The sequence below is a fragment of the Ostrea edulis genome, chromosome 4, assembly GCF_947568905.1.
Source record: "Ostrea edulis chromosome 4, xbOstEdul1.1, whole genome shotgun sequence".
Taxonomy (NCBI): Eukaryota; Metazoa; Mollusca; class Bivalvia; order Ostreida; family Ostreidae; genus Ostrea; species Ostrea edulis.
In genome coordinates this window covers 46936855-46952994 of record NC_079167.1, presented here as the reverse complement: position 1 = coordinate 46952994, position 16140 = coordinate 46936855, and the positions used below count along the sequence as shown (strand labels likewise).

At 36.6% G+C, this 16140-nt stretch overlaps 1 protein-coding gene across 3 annotated transcripts; it reads right to left on the bottom strand.

Moving 5' to 3' along the window:
• Window positions 1-81: 81 nt before the first annotated feature.
• Window positions 82-4454, bottom strand: LOC125671033 (uncharacterized). 3 transcript variants are annotated; one of them, XM_048906524.2, is made up of 5 exons: window positions 4243-4454; window positions 3404-3720; window positions 2030-2265; window positions 964-1148; window positions 82-810 (listed from the first exon to the last, which is right to left on the bottom strand). In XM_048906524.2, exons 2-5 carry the CDS (start codon window positions 3687-3689, stop codon window positions 807-809), a joined length of 711 nt encoding a protein of 236 aa, XP_048762481.2. In that variant the 5' UTR covers window positions 3690-3720; window positions 4243-4454; the 3' UTR covers window positions 82-806. The 3 variants fall into 3 exon arrangements, with proteins under 3 accessions (XP_048762481.2, XP_048762480.2, XP_056018765.1); XM_048906523.2 differs by having other exon boundaries at window positions 82-1148; XM_056162790.1 differs by lacking the exon at window positions 4243-4454 and having other exon boundaries at window positions 82-1148; window positions 3404-3863.
• Window positions 4455-16140: the final 11686 nt, after the last annotated feature.

Sequence of the window (16140 nt, the reverse complement as noted above, 5' to 3'; positions counted from 1 at the left end):
CACCTATGTGTATTTGAAACATGAAAAAGTGGATAAAGTATCAAATGTTTGGTGCAAGACATCAAGTTTTACAAAAGCCCTATCTCTGTTAAATAATCCAAACATTTCGTGTAAGATTGTTCTGGTGTCAGATTCTCGGACAAACGCAAATCAAGGAGTCTTGTTTGTTCTTCACACAATGGAGAAGAACAAGTATCATCTGGAATTGAAAAATCCTCTGGATTTAGCCCATAATGTCTTAGCTGGACCTCCAAGGTTTCCCTTAAAGGTCCTCCATAGAGGTTTTGTACAGGTGTGGCATCTGAATTTATATGTGACAAAATGCCACTTGTCCATAGCTGTTCTGGACTTTGTCCATTTTCTGTTGACAGTTTACGTTTATTGTACCCTTGTCTAAATGTTTCTAACTCTTCATTTATAATTGGAAGATAAACCTTCTGAAGTGCAAATATGTGGTGGACATTTTCCACATCTAAAAGTCCTTCATCTTCCATGCCATAGAAAAGGCTGTGATACTTCTGGCAAACCTGTATAAATACATCTCTCCACAACCTCTCTATTCTTATGTTGTGGACAGACCCGCCAGTAACATGACTGTGCCTATGGTCACCATTCATGAGGTTCATGAAGAGGGCTACCATGATATTTTCTCCCCCATGATCTGATCTGACCCTAGATGGGACACCATACTGAAGACAGGCTTTGATAAAATGGTGTAAGACTGTTGATGCTCTGTTGTCAGTGCCTGCCTTTAAAAAAACTACAAGACGGCTAAAACCATCGATTCCACCATGTGTTGATATTCCCTATCTGTTTTAATTAAAAGATATGGATTGAGTTCAATACTTTAAAAAAAGGTGCAGTTGATGAAACTGACAAATTCTTTGTGCTATATGCAGTCTTGATAGACATTTTAACTGGACAAGCAAGGTTTATATAGGTTGTAAAACAAGATGGGCATACCTGATCAGCTTCATATGGCCATCTATATGCCAGTATGAATTGCTCATTGGAACAGAATATCTCCTGTGCTTCACAGTCTTTGATAATCTGTGTACAACAGGAAATGGACTTGTTCTGTTTATGCTTTCCCTTACTCTTCTCCTCTGAACATTTTCACCACTTGATTGTAACATATCACTCATCATCTGAAAAGAATTCAAGCTAAAATTGATAAATGTTGCAAAACAACATATTGCAAAACATATTGTTTCAGCACTGAATGTAAAGCAAAAAGCAATTTGAACATGGGACTCTGCCTGAAATTTAATTGTATTCAATTAAATTTATCTCAAAATTAAGGATGATTACAACAGATATGTTGAGGTTTTGCATGAAACATATATTCAAGTACATACAGATGTCACAGGGGCTCATTCAGGATGTCCATACTGAAAAACTATTTGACAAATTCAACAAGCCTTTGCTTTGTCTTTCACAATTTATTATTATTTTTTGGGTGGTGGTGGTGGTTGGGGGATGTGAGGAGTGACCAGTTTAAAGTTTTAAGAACAAGTCCATTCCTAAGTAACTGCAAGCCTACCTGGTCAAAATTGCAAAGATGATGCATATAGGGATGCACACTACTAGATCATTAGTTAAGTTTGGGACTTTGCCATACATCTTTAAAAATCTTTTTCTCAAGAACCACTGGGCCAGAAAAGCTAAAACTTGTGTGAAACCTATTGTCAAATAAAGTAAAGCAATGATAAGTCACATTTTATGGAAGCATTCTTAGGTAGTGAAGTTTTAAGTTTGTTCAAATCATGATAGATTAAATGTTTACATGGGAATATATTGGAGAAAAATCAGCTGCTGGAGAACAGCAGGTCCAAAGTGACTCGGGTGACCATTGTGGCCCATGGGCCTCTTGTTTGATAAGCTAATTAAGAATTAGATGTACAGCTGCTTTACAATCTGTTTTAAAGATGCCTTATATATGCAGTAGTATTTTCCATTTCTACAGCCTTTTCATGGGTCCCAACTTCCCACTGCAATGTATTAAATTAAAGTGAAAAATGTGACTTACTACAGATCCAGCATTTGGAAATTTTGTCTGAAGCAGGCTAACTTTGGAGTCTAATTCTGTATCGCTAATGTTGCTGTAACCATCCCTGAGTTTTAAGCCTGTTTCATGTAGTCGTTTATAAATGAGGGGTACTGAGCATCCAAATTTTTCTGCCATTTGGGTTGCAGTAAAATTTAAATCATATAGCATTTTTATCTGCTCGTTTGGTATGATTACTTTATGTCTTCCAGTTCCACCTGCAATTAATGTTATTTATGAGGTGAAAAATAATAAAACAGATATGAAATATTGAGTTCATGTCTTGTATGAACCACTTTTTTTTTTGGAAAGAATTTTTAAGATTTTAAAAAAATTTAAGACGTTAATTCATGCATAAGAAAGTATCCCCATTCCCTATATTTTCCCCTCCCCTAAACCCCTATTTTCCCAACACTTTCTCTCTCCCTTTCCTTTATCCCCGCCAAGTTCCAAACACTTGATAATATGTACGCACTATCGTCCCTCTTTGATGCAGACAAAATACAGAGAGGGGATCTGTCCCCACTTTTTCCGTGTAAGCTAATTTTTAGTTCATGTAAGTTAACTTAATAATATGTATGTAAAGATCTTTAGTAGAAAAGTCACCCCCAATCCCACACATTTTGTTTCTGAACAACAACAAAAAAAATGTGGTCCTAATCCCTCCACCTCCCTACAAAATAGGCTTCTTGAGTATTCACTTCGAGACATTTTGGGGGAGGAGGGGGGGGGAGCTTGTTCATTACTCCCCCTACTAATTTATTTAATTTTCCTCGAATTCATTATCCCCGTGTCTTTTATTAATTTTCAATCTAATGTTGAAAATGATTACATGACAAATTATAATTTTCAACTTTAGACTGAAAATAATAAACGACACTTGGTTTGCCTTTAATATTATTAAGTAAATATTAACATTTATTATATTCTTTCAATTTCATCTCTTCTCTTTTCTTTAAAAGTTTGCGGGCATATATCACACGATATACGCCCGGAAACATTCCGGCCCGCAAACATTACGTCACAATCAATACACAAGCAAATATACTACGTCGTTAATTTTCAAATTTTTCGTGTTTTTCATCTTTTACTCAGTTAAACCAATAACGAAATTGTTAAAAATAAATTATTGTTAGTTTCTAAATGAAATTGAAAGTATATAATAAAAAGGTTATAGACTTTGTATGGGAAAATATGACGACCTCGTTTTTTGTCGCGAACAGACCTCGCAAGCTCGGTCCGTCTAAGCGCCAAAAAACTCGGTCGTCATATTTTCCCATACAAAGTCTATAACCTATAAGTATTACTAATAGTACATGCATGATAAAATAAATAGGCCTAATATTTATATAATACCTGAAACGTTTTCCCGAGGTGCAGAAAATGCGTTTTCCTGAAGTGATGCTAGATGATTTGCAATCTTCATTTCAATTTGATCTATTAGAGCAGAGATTGTCGATTCGATATCACGTTTGCTGTTTTCTCCTATATTGACAAGATCCAAAGACCGTTGGGCTTGTCTTAGATCTCTCAATACAATGTTACACTCAACATCGCCATTTTCAAAACAACGGCTACCAGTGATGATGGCTTGTTGAATGTTCCTTAACATGTAATGCTCAGCAGTCCCATTATTCGCCATTTTTCAAATCACATATACTGATGTTATAGTTCTAAGGATTTCAAGAAAATAAGTCATCATAAATAAGATTACCGGTAAAAAGGATTGATATTCATTACATTTGCATTATATATATATATATATATATATATATTGGGATAAATCTCCGATATAATCTTCTAGAGTGCTCAACGTGGCCTCACGGAGCTACATAAATTGACGATCAGATGGAGTTCGATCACATAACATTTATTTCTCTACAGGCTGTTTCGTGAGGGGATGGTTTCCCCTCACTCGTCGGGAGAAAAATGACATCTAACGAAAAACATCCGCGTGGCTGAGAATATGTTACACAGAAACATACTGGATAGTTGCTAAGCATGATTACACTGATGTATGTTTCTGTGTAACATATTCTCAGCCACGCGGATGTTTTTCGTTAGATGTCATTTTTCTCCCGACGAGTGAGGGGAAACCATCCCCTCACGAAACAGCCTGTAGAGAAATAAATGTTATGTGATCGAACTCCATCTGATCGTCAATTTATATATATATATATATATGAACTCTTTACCTGATTGTTAATTCAATGACAAACGAGGAGAACAAAATAGGTAGACTACCGCCAAAACTCCGGATGCAGAAAGTAACCCGAACTTGAATATGTCCAGAATTATCAAAAACCTTATAAAATTCCTTCTATCGTAAAAAAAAAAAAATCTTCAAAGAATCTGAAATATCAACGAATTTTAGAAAGCAAATCGGGCACTGTAGACTGTAGGCCTAGTTCAGCGATTTTCTATGGGTCAAGGGAGTATTCATTATTTATGTAAAGATTTTTCGCCATTTTCTTTTATTTTCTGATATCAGAAAATGTATTTTGTGATATCAAGAAATCAGTTTGAATTCCTGATATCAGAAAATCATTTTTTGATATCAGAAAATCGATTTTTTGATATCAGAAAATGATTTGTTGATATCAGGAATTCGAATTTTTGATATCAGAAAATGTCTTATATTTTTGATATCAAGAATGTGAATTTCTGATATCAAAAATTATATTTTTTGATATCAGAAAATATGATGTATTTTTTGATATCAGAAAATGATTTTTTGATATCAAATATTCGAATTTTTGATATCAAAAATCATTTTTTTTTTATATCAAATAATATAATCTTTGATATCAGAAAATGACTTTTATTATTTGATATCAAGAATTTGAATTATTGATATCAAAAAATCATTTTCTGATATCAAAAAATATACTTTTTGATATCAGAAAATGATTTTTTGATATCAGAAAATACTTCAAAAATATTAAAACGGCGCCTCATACTTAGCACACAGGGCTGTAGCAATGACGATTCTTTATCGTGCCAACGCCTGTGAAGCGATACGGAATATCTGTTTTTAAGGTCATTACGGAAAGACCCGTGATTCTCACTTTTAAATGCCGAGTGTTTGGCAAAGGAGCAATCACTGTTTTTGTTTATGTCTTAGGTTTGATGCGGCAATGGCAGTAACGGTTTTCGAACTCACGACCTCTCGTCCACAAACCAAGCGATATATTACTGAGCTACCGCGACCAGGTCAATGCAGGACTAGTTATTTTTAAAAATACGTAGCTAGCTCTAGTAATGGCGAATCCCCCCCCCCCCCCCCGATCATTTTTTTTTTGAAAATAGAACTGTCCAGAAAAGCATGCACATTTTTATTTAGTCAGAATTCAGTAGATTCGGGGGACTTAATTCGGCCCTTGGGTCCCCACCAATTGTTAACATCGAGTTTGGTTTGTTACAACATCTTAAGTTATCGTTTATCGAATTTGGTAATGCGCGAGCTGTTGAAGAGGTAAAGTTCAGGAGCCACGTTTCGCAGGAATGTACCGTATTTGCTAAGTGTAATGGCATAACCCCCACCCACCCCCGTCTAATGTGATCAGCATATTCAAACTAGTCTCCTATCAGGGCCGTAAATTACATGGAGGCGGACAGGCAGCTGCCTCCTCCAACTTTTGAGCCAAAAAAAAATTAAAATTTAAAGTTCATTAGAATTTATGTTGTTTCCAATAACTAAGAACATGATACCTCCCTTAAAAAGCATTCCAAATCTTTCTTTTAGAATGAGTTAGTCAAGTAACATCTTAGAAGGCCCTAGAATCAAGGATTTTGCACGAAACGTGTTCAGTGTGCACAAAATGTGCTCAGCGTCTGGGGGCCTGGGCGGCCCCCAGACCCCCGCCTAATTTCCTGCCTCCTCCAAATTGAAGGTTAATTTACGACACTGTTTAACCACTGGCTGATCTAGATAATTCTGAACGAAAGGATGCAGTAAACAGCTGGATGTCTGGGGATTGTCTTAAGATCCCTAGTGAGTCCAGTGCAAAGCCTTGGTGGATGGGGGGGGGGCGAAGTCAGTGGCGGATTTAAGGGGGCGCAGCCTGCGCCCCCCCCCCCCCCCCCTGCGCCCCCCCCCCTCAAAATTTTTAAATCTAAGGTAAATCTTGGTATCTTGTTTAGAAAAATGTATTAAACGATAAAAAAGCAATAATTTCTTCCATTCCCGGAGAAATAAATTACAAAATCTTTTGATTTCTTGAATTACTTTATTGAGAGAACTTTTTTCAGAAACCCTTAAAATTTGCGTAATTTTACTAATTTCACTTTATTAAAACTGAAATATTTCAAGCCCTATAAAATCTGTACAATACAGGAGCTTCCGGGGACTTCTCCCCTGGACCCCTACCAGGGCTTTGCCTCAAGGCGGCCCCAGACCCCTGCCTAATAAAGTGGCGCCCCCGTAACCGCAATTCCTGGATCCGCCCCTGGAAGTCCCTGGAACAAGTGCGTTCTGACAAAATAAAACGTACATGCATGCTTTTTTCGACATCTATATATAAAATATCATATTTGTGAAGGCAGGGGGGGTGGGGACTCCCGGCGCAAGATTCCTCATTGCTAGCTACATGTATGTTCAACTAGTCCTTATATGGAACCGATCGCGGTAGTTCAGTGATATACCCTTTGGTTCGTGAAGTCGCATGTTCCAGTTCTACTCGTGTCATGGCTGCATCAAACCTTAGACGTAAATATAGTTAATATTTTCCCATACGCATTGCTATCTAAAAGTGAGAATCACAGATCTTTTCGGATAATGTGACCTAAAGGAGACATCCCGTGTTGCGACAGGCGTTGACACGTTAAAAGAACCCCCACTGCTACGCCACTGTGCCCGTACATGTAGTCTATTTGCAGGGGCGTCGGCAAAGGGGCGGCAGGGGCGGCGGTCGCCGCCCCAATAATTTTGCCCAAAAAAAAAATGGAAAAAAAAAAATGAAAAATAAAAAATAGAATAGTAAAGAAAAAGGTGAATTAGGTACCTGGGCCCGACGTGTGTACACAATAATTAAAAATATGCTTCATTAATTGATCGATCGATGTTTGGACACTTTACATTGTACACTACCGCAAGTCGTTAAGTCATTAAACAATTATCAAACAATATAACTGTTACAATAAATTAGCTGAATGAGCATGTGAATTAAAGGAAAATACCGAAGATGAATCAAAACTACTGTCTAAAACAACTTTTTGAGATTTTTTGTTTACCTTTGTCACATATATTCCTGCATTTTGATTTCAAAAATGGACGAATTAACACGTATTAATCAACCTGCTAATTTTAAATTTCCAAAGCGGTCTTTCGGCAAAAAGAATCCAGAGCTACTTTCGTTCAACTCCTCCTGGTTCAAACCATACCCATGGTTGCATTATGACGAGGTATGTGTATGAGATTATTTTATATGTTTTAATTTATTCTGTAATGATTCCGGATATTTGAGGTACGACCATGCGGAGTTCTCAATTAGTCACTTTACATCACGTGATCTCATTTGTGTATAAATACTGAGACTCCCCAGTCGTCAGTGTCATTCAGATAGAAGATCCAGCCAAGTTGAGAGGACGAGAGTATGGGTATTAATAAAGTATTCATAGTAAACAATTCCTCGCCTGTTCTTACAGTTAGAGAGTGAATTTGGAAGGCCATCAGAAGTCTGGCCTGCCACGAAGAGGTTGACCTCCAGTAAAGAGGCTAGCCATAATTCGTTTTTGGTGTCGTCCGCATTGGCTGAACAGACTGTCGTCCAGGCCGCTATACTCATTGTCCGTCCTGAATAAGGCATCCTACAGTGAGTGTAGTGGTTGAAGGGCTACCACATATACTGTCCGACCTGAATAGGGCATCCTACAGTATATGGGGTAATCCGAGGGCGACTGGGCTCTACATTTTGTTAAGTTCGCACTACCAGTTTATCGTTGCTTGCCTCTGATTGATATAGTGATTCTCTGTTTGATTATAATTTACCTAGATAAGGTTAGGACATATTTGTATATTTTGGCAGTCCACTAAAATCATACCAATTAGTTTAAATTAGTTATTGTTGAATACCCCAAACCCTGGAATTGACCAGGTACGATCCCAGAATTGAATGTAAATACGTTACAATTCCACGATATTTTACAGGTTAATTTAATGAATTAATGAAGTAAATGCATCATTGGTTCACACAGGAGAGGCTTAATCACTTGATGATTCTACACACCCACAGGGAAACTACGGATAAAATGGACATATCAGAAGTCGCTGACGAGTTTGTCTCAGCGCGGGATGGACGAAGACTTATTTTTGGACGTTTCTGAACTGTTCAATGAATCAATGTACATTTATATAATTTGATAAAAATGCCCATAGAGCATTATATGCTTTTTTGTCAAGTGAACAGTGTGCAGTCAAGTTGTATATGTTAATTTTTATTTGTAGAAAAAACTAGATACATTTGCCCGAGGACATGTTATGACATTTTGCAAATCGAAACAAATAATAGCCTCGGTTGTGCTTTTTGATTTCCTGTCCTTTTCTCTTTCTTCTTGTGTCTCAGCCTTATCTTTCTGGTGACCATAAATATTTTCTTGAAGTGCTCTGTTTGCGTCTGTCTGAGCCTCATACTCCATGCACTGATCACACCTATCCTTCTTTGGAACATGGAATCCTATGTTAAACTCTGTATTAAAGACATCGCGATAAAAGTGAGACTTCACAGGTATCATGTCATTTTCAGTACATTTCTCAACATACATATTGTACATCTTTGTGAGGTTCAGATCTGCAGCAAGATATTATTTTGATGAAGATGCTCTACAGTAGTGCGAGGGCATCCTTGGAAAAGACTCAATATGTTCTCTTATGAAAGTTTTTGCATTATCTGCAGTTCGTGATCTCGTGTGTTTACCCCTCTTGTTTGTAAATTCATTGCGAGCTGCTTTGTCGTGGAACCATTCTATTCTCCTTTGACTGATATCAAAGGTACTCAAGTAAAATTCTTTGCAAACTCGAACATTTGCCTCATCCTTTATAAAGAAGTATTTATACGAGTATTTTCTTCTCGATTTGGTAGCTGAAGTCCGTAGCTGTTCCTTTACCGCCCGTTCGGTTGTCTTGGCATAGAAAGTCTGTTTTCCATCATCTGATAGATTCCAAAACTTAGAAAAAATAGCTTTTCTTTCATCAGCTGTGATATTTAAACTACATCTAAATTTACATTTTCCTTCACAATCCTTCTTGCTTTTCACCTCCCTTTTTCGTTGTACGTTTCCCTTCGAGTCCTTGTACTGTTCCCCTGACTAACGTTGTCTTCGAGTCCTTGTACTGTTCCCCCGACTGACGTTGTGTTTTCTGATATTCTTTCTCCACTGATCTTCGTTTCGTGTCCGCTTTCTACTTCTTTTTCCAGCAATACTGGTATTCTCTCCTGTGTCTCCATCAACAAGAGAATCATTCTGTGCAGTACCATGCCCGGTGTTGTCTATTTTCTGTGTATTTTCCGGAAGAGGATTTTGCAATATTTCACTATCTGTCGTGACTTCTTCAGTAGTATTCACGTTAGTCTCATCATGTGATGAATCATCTGCTTCATTGCTGATACTATAATCTGGGTCATTGGGGTCTTCAATAAAGTTTTCTTCGAAACTTCCAAATAATTTTTCGGATTCTTCAATGTTAAAAGAATTGTTGTTGCTGTCTAGTGTATTAGAAATAGCACAGTCTTTGACAGGATCGAGTGAAAGTTCGTCTTGATTGTTTACAGGAAATGCTAATCAGAATTCAAGGTAATGACAGGGTCAACTTCATAGGTGTTATTGTTTGAGGGGTCATTTTCACATAAGCGGTCAAGCAACATCAAAGCTTCTTCCACATTAATTTTCGAAAAATGTTAAATTGACAATCACCAAAAACTGATATGACTTCACGTTCAAACGAAAGGAAATCGACCGATGAAGCTAATGATAATGAAAAGTACTGAAGGTTTCGGCAATTCCCATTCAGAATTTTCTCACACTGTGACACATTCAACTGTATGCCACACCCGTCCAATGTAATAAGATTCTGTTTTACTGCTATGACCACAAATGTTTCCGGTGTTATATTTGTAAATGATAAGTAAATGTGGTCTAGATTGACACAGTTATGAATTTCAATGAATTCACTGTCCTTGAGAAATTTGCAGCCTGTAGGGTCTAACACTTCTAGTGTTCAGGTGTCTTTTGAAGAAAACGTAGTGATGAAATATTGGACTGTTAGATAGGTCCAGCCAATAGAGGTACCTACACGTCTCCAATGAACTCTCAATCAAATTATTAGGAACAGGGACTTCAAAATGAGGGTGTGGCAATAAAAACCTTCTGAAACAGCTTGAATGCCGTACTATTCTTTTAATATCAGAAGACTTCACATAAACTTCTGGGTCAAAATCGAAAAATCGCCACAGTACAGAGTTTTCTTCAAAAACCGAGTTCAGCCGTTTGCATGTTCTGTTCACAACTTGTAGTAAAAATCGTAAATCCAGAAATTTTAGAATAGATACCAATACGTCGTCCGGTAGTTCCGTTATTTTGAGTCTAAGACAGATAAAATATGCATGTATAAATTACTTTTAAATGTTCTTATCGAAAGTGTTAACTTTTTAGAAAAAGCAATATTCAGAGAGAATATATTACTTTAAAATCAAAGTTACTTTAAACCTGTATGGTCCGAATTACAATATTTTGTTCCATCTCGTAAAAACCCTATCAAATCATTGCACGTATGTAGTTATGAGGCTGTATAACATATCATACATTATTTCACCTGTTTTAACCCAAATTATTTGATTTTAAATCGATGTTTACAAATAACCGCGTCGCTCTGCCATTTCAGGTGACAGTCACGTGACCAGTTCAAACTTTCAGATCAGCGGTGGTCTTATCTGTGTAAAGCTGTGTATTTTGTTACAACAGTACCGTGCCATAAGTTTAATAGAAATGAAAATATCAAATACCTATGGAATCCGGATAGGGCCACGTAGTTCACTATCGCACCATCGCACCATCGAGGTTTGGGTCGATGGTGCGATAATGCGATGATGATGGCGCGATGGTGCGATGACGATAACGCGATGGTGCGATAGCGCGATAACGATGGTAAGATGGCGCGATAATGTGATAACGATAGTGCGATGGAGCGATACTACGATGACACGATGGCGATGACGCGATGCCGCTGGCGCGATGACACGATGACGATATAGCGTTATCGCATCATCGCCATCGTGTCATCGCAGTATCGCTCCATCGCACTATCGCATCATCATTATCGCGCCATCGTACCATCGTCATCGCACCATCGCACCATCGCGTCATCGTCATCGCATTATCGCGTCATCGCACCATCGCCCCAAATCTCGATGGCGCGATGGTGCGATAGTGAACTACGTGGCCCTATCCGGATTCCATAAATACCTCTTAGTAATTCATTGTTTTACGCTCTTTCAGCCTTAAAACTAGACAGTTGCGTATGAGTTAATACATCATGTTGGGATTCCCCTGACGCGCGTGGGTCTATTTATAGACGTCTATTATGGGATGATTTATATATGTACCACACTTATTTACTTTCTAAATAATATTCTCACTGTTTTCTTTTACATGCAGATGTTTTCAAGCATGTGATTAAGGGAAAGTTAATAACTTTATAAAGTAATTGATCTGCTTTAAAGTAATAATGCACAAAAATAATACATGAACATCGGGTCATACAGCTTTAAAGACAAAATGTTCTATCTCCTCTAATAAGTTTCAGAAGTTTAATGACACAATGTTCTATCTACATTTAGAAGTTTTCAAGTGTCTTTGTTGTTCTTACTGCATCTTTCAAATATTATGTGAATTTAATTCTATACCTTTAACCATTATCTCTCTTGTAATTTGAAATTTTGTTAAAAATAATGAAATATAAACTAAATTCAATAGCATTATACTGACCCATTCTTGCTGTCTTTCATTTTCATTGAAAACATATAGTCACATGCGGTCAGGGTGCACTGTCATTGGTCCATGGACATAGAACAGTATGGTTTTGGTGAATTTAAGAGTTAAGGAGATAGAACAGAACAGAAAAGAATTGCTTATATCTCTAAATTTATCATTGGTTGACTATAGAGAGTAATGTAATATGATAGAGCTGATTCTAAGGTTTACAACGATATATAGAACTCTTTTTTTTTTAAATGGCACATAGAACACTATGGTTCTCAGGCGACGATATATATAATAAATATATTTGTGTGTGTGTGGCAAAGAAGCTACAATATGATTTGACTGTCGCATAAAATGTAAGATATATATAAAACACGTCGGTTTCGTTCCCCATTTGGCCCCAATGTAAAAATGAAAATTCTGAAACCTTATTGCACATCTACAGGACGTTACTTTTGAACTCCTAGAATTATTCAAGCTATTGATTCATCAAGCATGTTGGCATACAATGTCAATCATGTTACACAATATGAGATATATAATGGTAATAACCTAAATATGCTAACAGTTCATATACATACATGTATATATATATATATATATATATATAAAGCACTAAATAATCACAACTAGGTACTGAAAATTTTCGCCCCAGCCCGGGGTCGAACCAGCGACCTACGGCACCCACCGCCTAGCAAGATTGTCAAACCAGTGCGTAAGTCCACTCGGCCACAACGACTTCCCTAAGAAAGGAAGCTTTGTTATGCTCCTAAAGCGCTACTTATACACACTGATGCAATCCCACACAGTCGCTGTGTCATTCAGTGTTTAAGATATTTTATAAGGAGAGTGGATCTCTCGATGCAATTGTATAGAATATTTATTATAAAGCACAAACAAACAATTATAACACCCAACCTTGGGTTGGGTGTTATAATTGTTTGTTTGTGCTATATATATATATATATATATATATATATATATATATATATATATATATATATATATATATGACATGTACATGGAACGTCAAACTGTATACCGGTATACATGCAATTTAATATTGTATATCACAGTAGTATAATTATAGCACACAGGGGCCAAGCCCGTTTTGGGCCCGAACTCTGTGATCTATATTTATCGTATCACAGAGTTCGAGCCCCAAACGGGCTTAGCCCCAGTGTTATAGCACTTTACTTTGTTGCGCAATTCAAAACAATCATGTAAAAACCCACATAACCTTCTAGCATGAACTACATTGACAGGGTCGCATAGTGCTTTACAATGGTTTTCCTTTGATATATTATGCGAATATTTGTCAGTTATTTCCCCTATTTCAAACATAGGTGGCGCAAGACTCGTTTACGTCCTTGTTGACTTCCGGTGTACATTAGATTTATAAGAGAGTGTAAGGTTTTTGTTGTGCAAATAGGGAGCGGGGGTAGAATTCCCGAGATATGAAGCTTTTAAAAAATTCATTGTCATCAAATGTGACAGCGACAACGATCGTTTCAAGTTCCAAGTTTCAAGTTCCACTCAGCGTCGTGCGCTATAAACTTCAGTCTTCAGTTCAGTCCGACTTCACAGATATCAGATGACGACTTTGTTGCAGAAAGTATTTACGGGGGATTAAACATTTGATCTGTAGATCGTAATATTCTGCATGAATGTTTCATGCTGAAATTTTATCTATCCTTAGTGATACAGTTATCAATGATCTTATAATTCTATGACTCTCTCTCCCCCCCCCCCCCCCCCTTCCTCTTTCTAGACTAGATCTATAATCGAACAGGGGAAATTTGAGTCCTCAATATATAAACCAAGTATGTTACAAAAATACATTTCAGATGTCATTAAAAAATTAATTTTAGAGTTAACCAATGTCGTCAAAATATGAATGAATGCGATTGCTAATAGAACCCCCCCCCCCCTACGCCGTCACTCGGTACGACGACACGATTGTAATGGAGGGGTGGCTATAATCAGACTGTAACTGTAAGGCAGTGACTATTCTTAGGTCTTGTTTTCGTTTTTGATGACTGGATTGTAAATTGATGCCAACACTTTACTTTCATTGTTAATTTTGTTATAATTCAAAAAGTGTTGTAAAATATTGTTTGAATTTCAGGGAAAACGAGTCTGGATTCTTCAATAGTCAATACGTATGAAAATAATCAAAGTATGAGATGAAATTGTCAAACTTTCATAACTTATCAAAGTTTGCATTATCATAGTTATGTTGTTATGTCATGTTTATCAACTGACCCACGGAAGTACAGTCCAATACGTCAAAGAAACGAATACCAGTCCTAGCCTATTTTAACTGTTGACGCAAACCAGAAGAAAAATGCATCTCAAGAGATTAAGATATTTTAGAAATAAAATTTGAATCATATCTACTTTTATCAGAATTAAATGCAAATTCATAAAGCTATAAATTTATCCAAGTGAGGTAAATTACAAATTTCACTATCATATATACAATGTCGTGTTTATAATAAAAGCCACACATAGGCCTATTGTTCATTGTGGTTTTTATTTTTTAAAAATCATTGCATTACGTTTTTCAATATTCACTTGTAACTTCGATTTCAATCTGAAGTATGAACATTTAAATTGACCTTCAAATTGAAAAGTGTACTACATTTGTTAAGTGATGTATTTTAGTATTAAATCATTCATATCATGAACTGTCATGGTACATATAAGCATGATAAATCCTTATACATGAAAGTAAACACGGGTCAAATTATGTAGGACTACATCAGTTTCCTGCAACACCATGGACAAACGTCATTTGGATACAACCATTCCTATACGCAGGATACAGTCGTGCTTTTCATGCAGAGTACAAACAACTCATAGTATATCAATCATAGTATATGGATGGAGACGTGAATTTAGAAGTTGAAAGAAAGCTTGAACTTCCGTCTTAAACTTGCAATCCAAATTGTAATATTCGATTAAAATGTAGAAACTCGAAATTTTGAATCATTATTGTACAGCTAGCATATGGGGTAGTAAAATTTATTTGACCTGCCAATTATTATGCTCTCGCTTGCCCTATGGACTAATAAAAAAGTTAATCGCAAACTGTTTACCTATCGTGATGTCATCACGTAAGTGATATAAGTTAAAACACGCAAATAAACTGTTTAATGTGGTATGATATATCATGTACTCTGTATACATGTGCCTTCTCTATCGTGAATTTTATTTCATAAAGAGAAGTTATACATATACATTCACTATTACTACACATTTTAACAGCTTAATAATAGAATTTCAGATATATATGGATATATTTCATAATTGATATTCTTAATCCTCGATCGAGAGAGAGAGAGAGGGGGGGGGGGATCTTATTGTTTTAAACATATGCAATTCAACAACTCATAAAGAATTATGATGTATTGTATATTATATATTCAACCTAAACTACTGTTTAAGTATGTAAACTTCACCACGAAGTAGTTTATAATGAAAAACGTTCAATGTGTATCGAATGTCTTTATTTAATCGATGTGACAGAGAAAATTCGGTTACAGCTGAAACTCTCAACGTGCTTTCCTTTCCGCTCAGAGAGTCTTGCAATGCGTTTTCTAGGTTCGTCTCTAAGCGCAGTGAGGTCCTACGAACCGTAATCAGACATCGTTACTAAATATTCAACAACTTTCTAATCTAAACATGTCCTTCCGACGCTCTCTTAAACTTGAGGTTAGAAACGCCTTGGACGTTCACGGATCGTGCGCCACCTGTAATCAAGGGCGAGTAATTTGAAGTTTTATTTGCCATTGAATTGTAAGTGTCAAAGGGTAATATTTCCTTTTTAAAGCGCTAAGCGTGGCTGCGCTTTATTGTCGCCAGTTGGATTTTGCTTTCGTCATCACCTTTCCGGTTTATCGCCACCTATGGGCAAATTTATGCATCGCTGTAGTAAACAAGTCGTGTTTAAATCAGTTGTAATTTTGCAACCGACCTAGAACGGGGTTTATATTCATATCCGTAGGGGCAATTTTGAGCAGTTGTTCGGAAATATTGTTCGTTGGACAATTGATAAAATATGTATCAAAAGGTGACATTTTTGCAAATCATATAAGTATACTCATTTACTAGTC

Bases quoted from the DNA above. Each gene is read 5' to 3' on its own strand.
- LOC125671033 (XM_048906523.2), bottom strand. From the start codon at position 3,689: ATGGCGAATAATGGGACTGCTGAGCATTACATGTTAAGGAACATTCAA. The intron at 2,266-3,403 runs GTATTATATAAA...CATTAATTGCAG, and splicing joins ACCTCGGGAAAACGTTTCAG to GTGGAACTGGAAGACATAAA. The intron at 1,149-2,029 runs GTAAGTCACATT...AATTCTTTTCAG, and splicing joins TTCCAAATGCTGGATCTGTA to ATGATGAGTGATATGTTACA.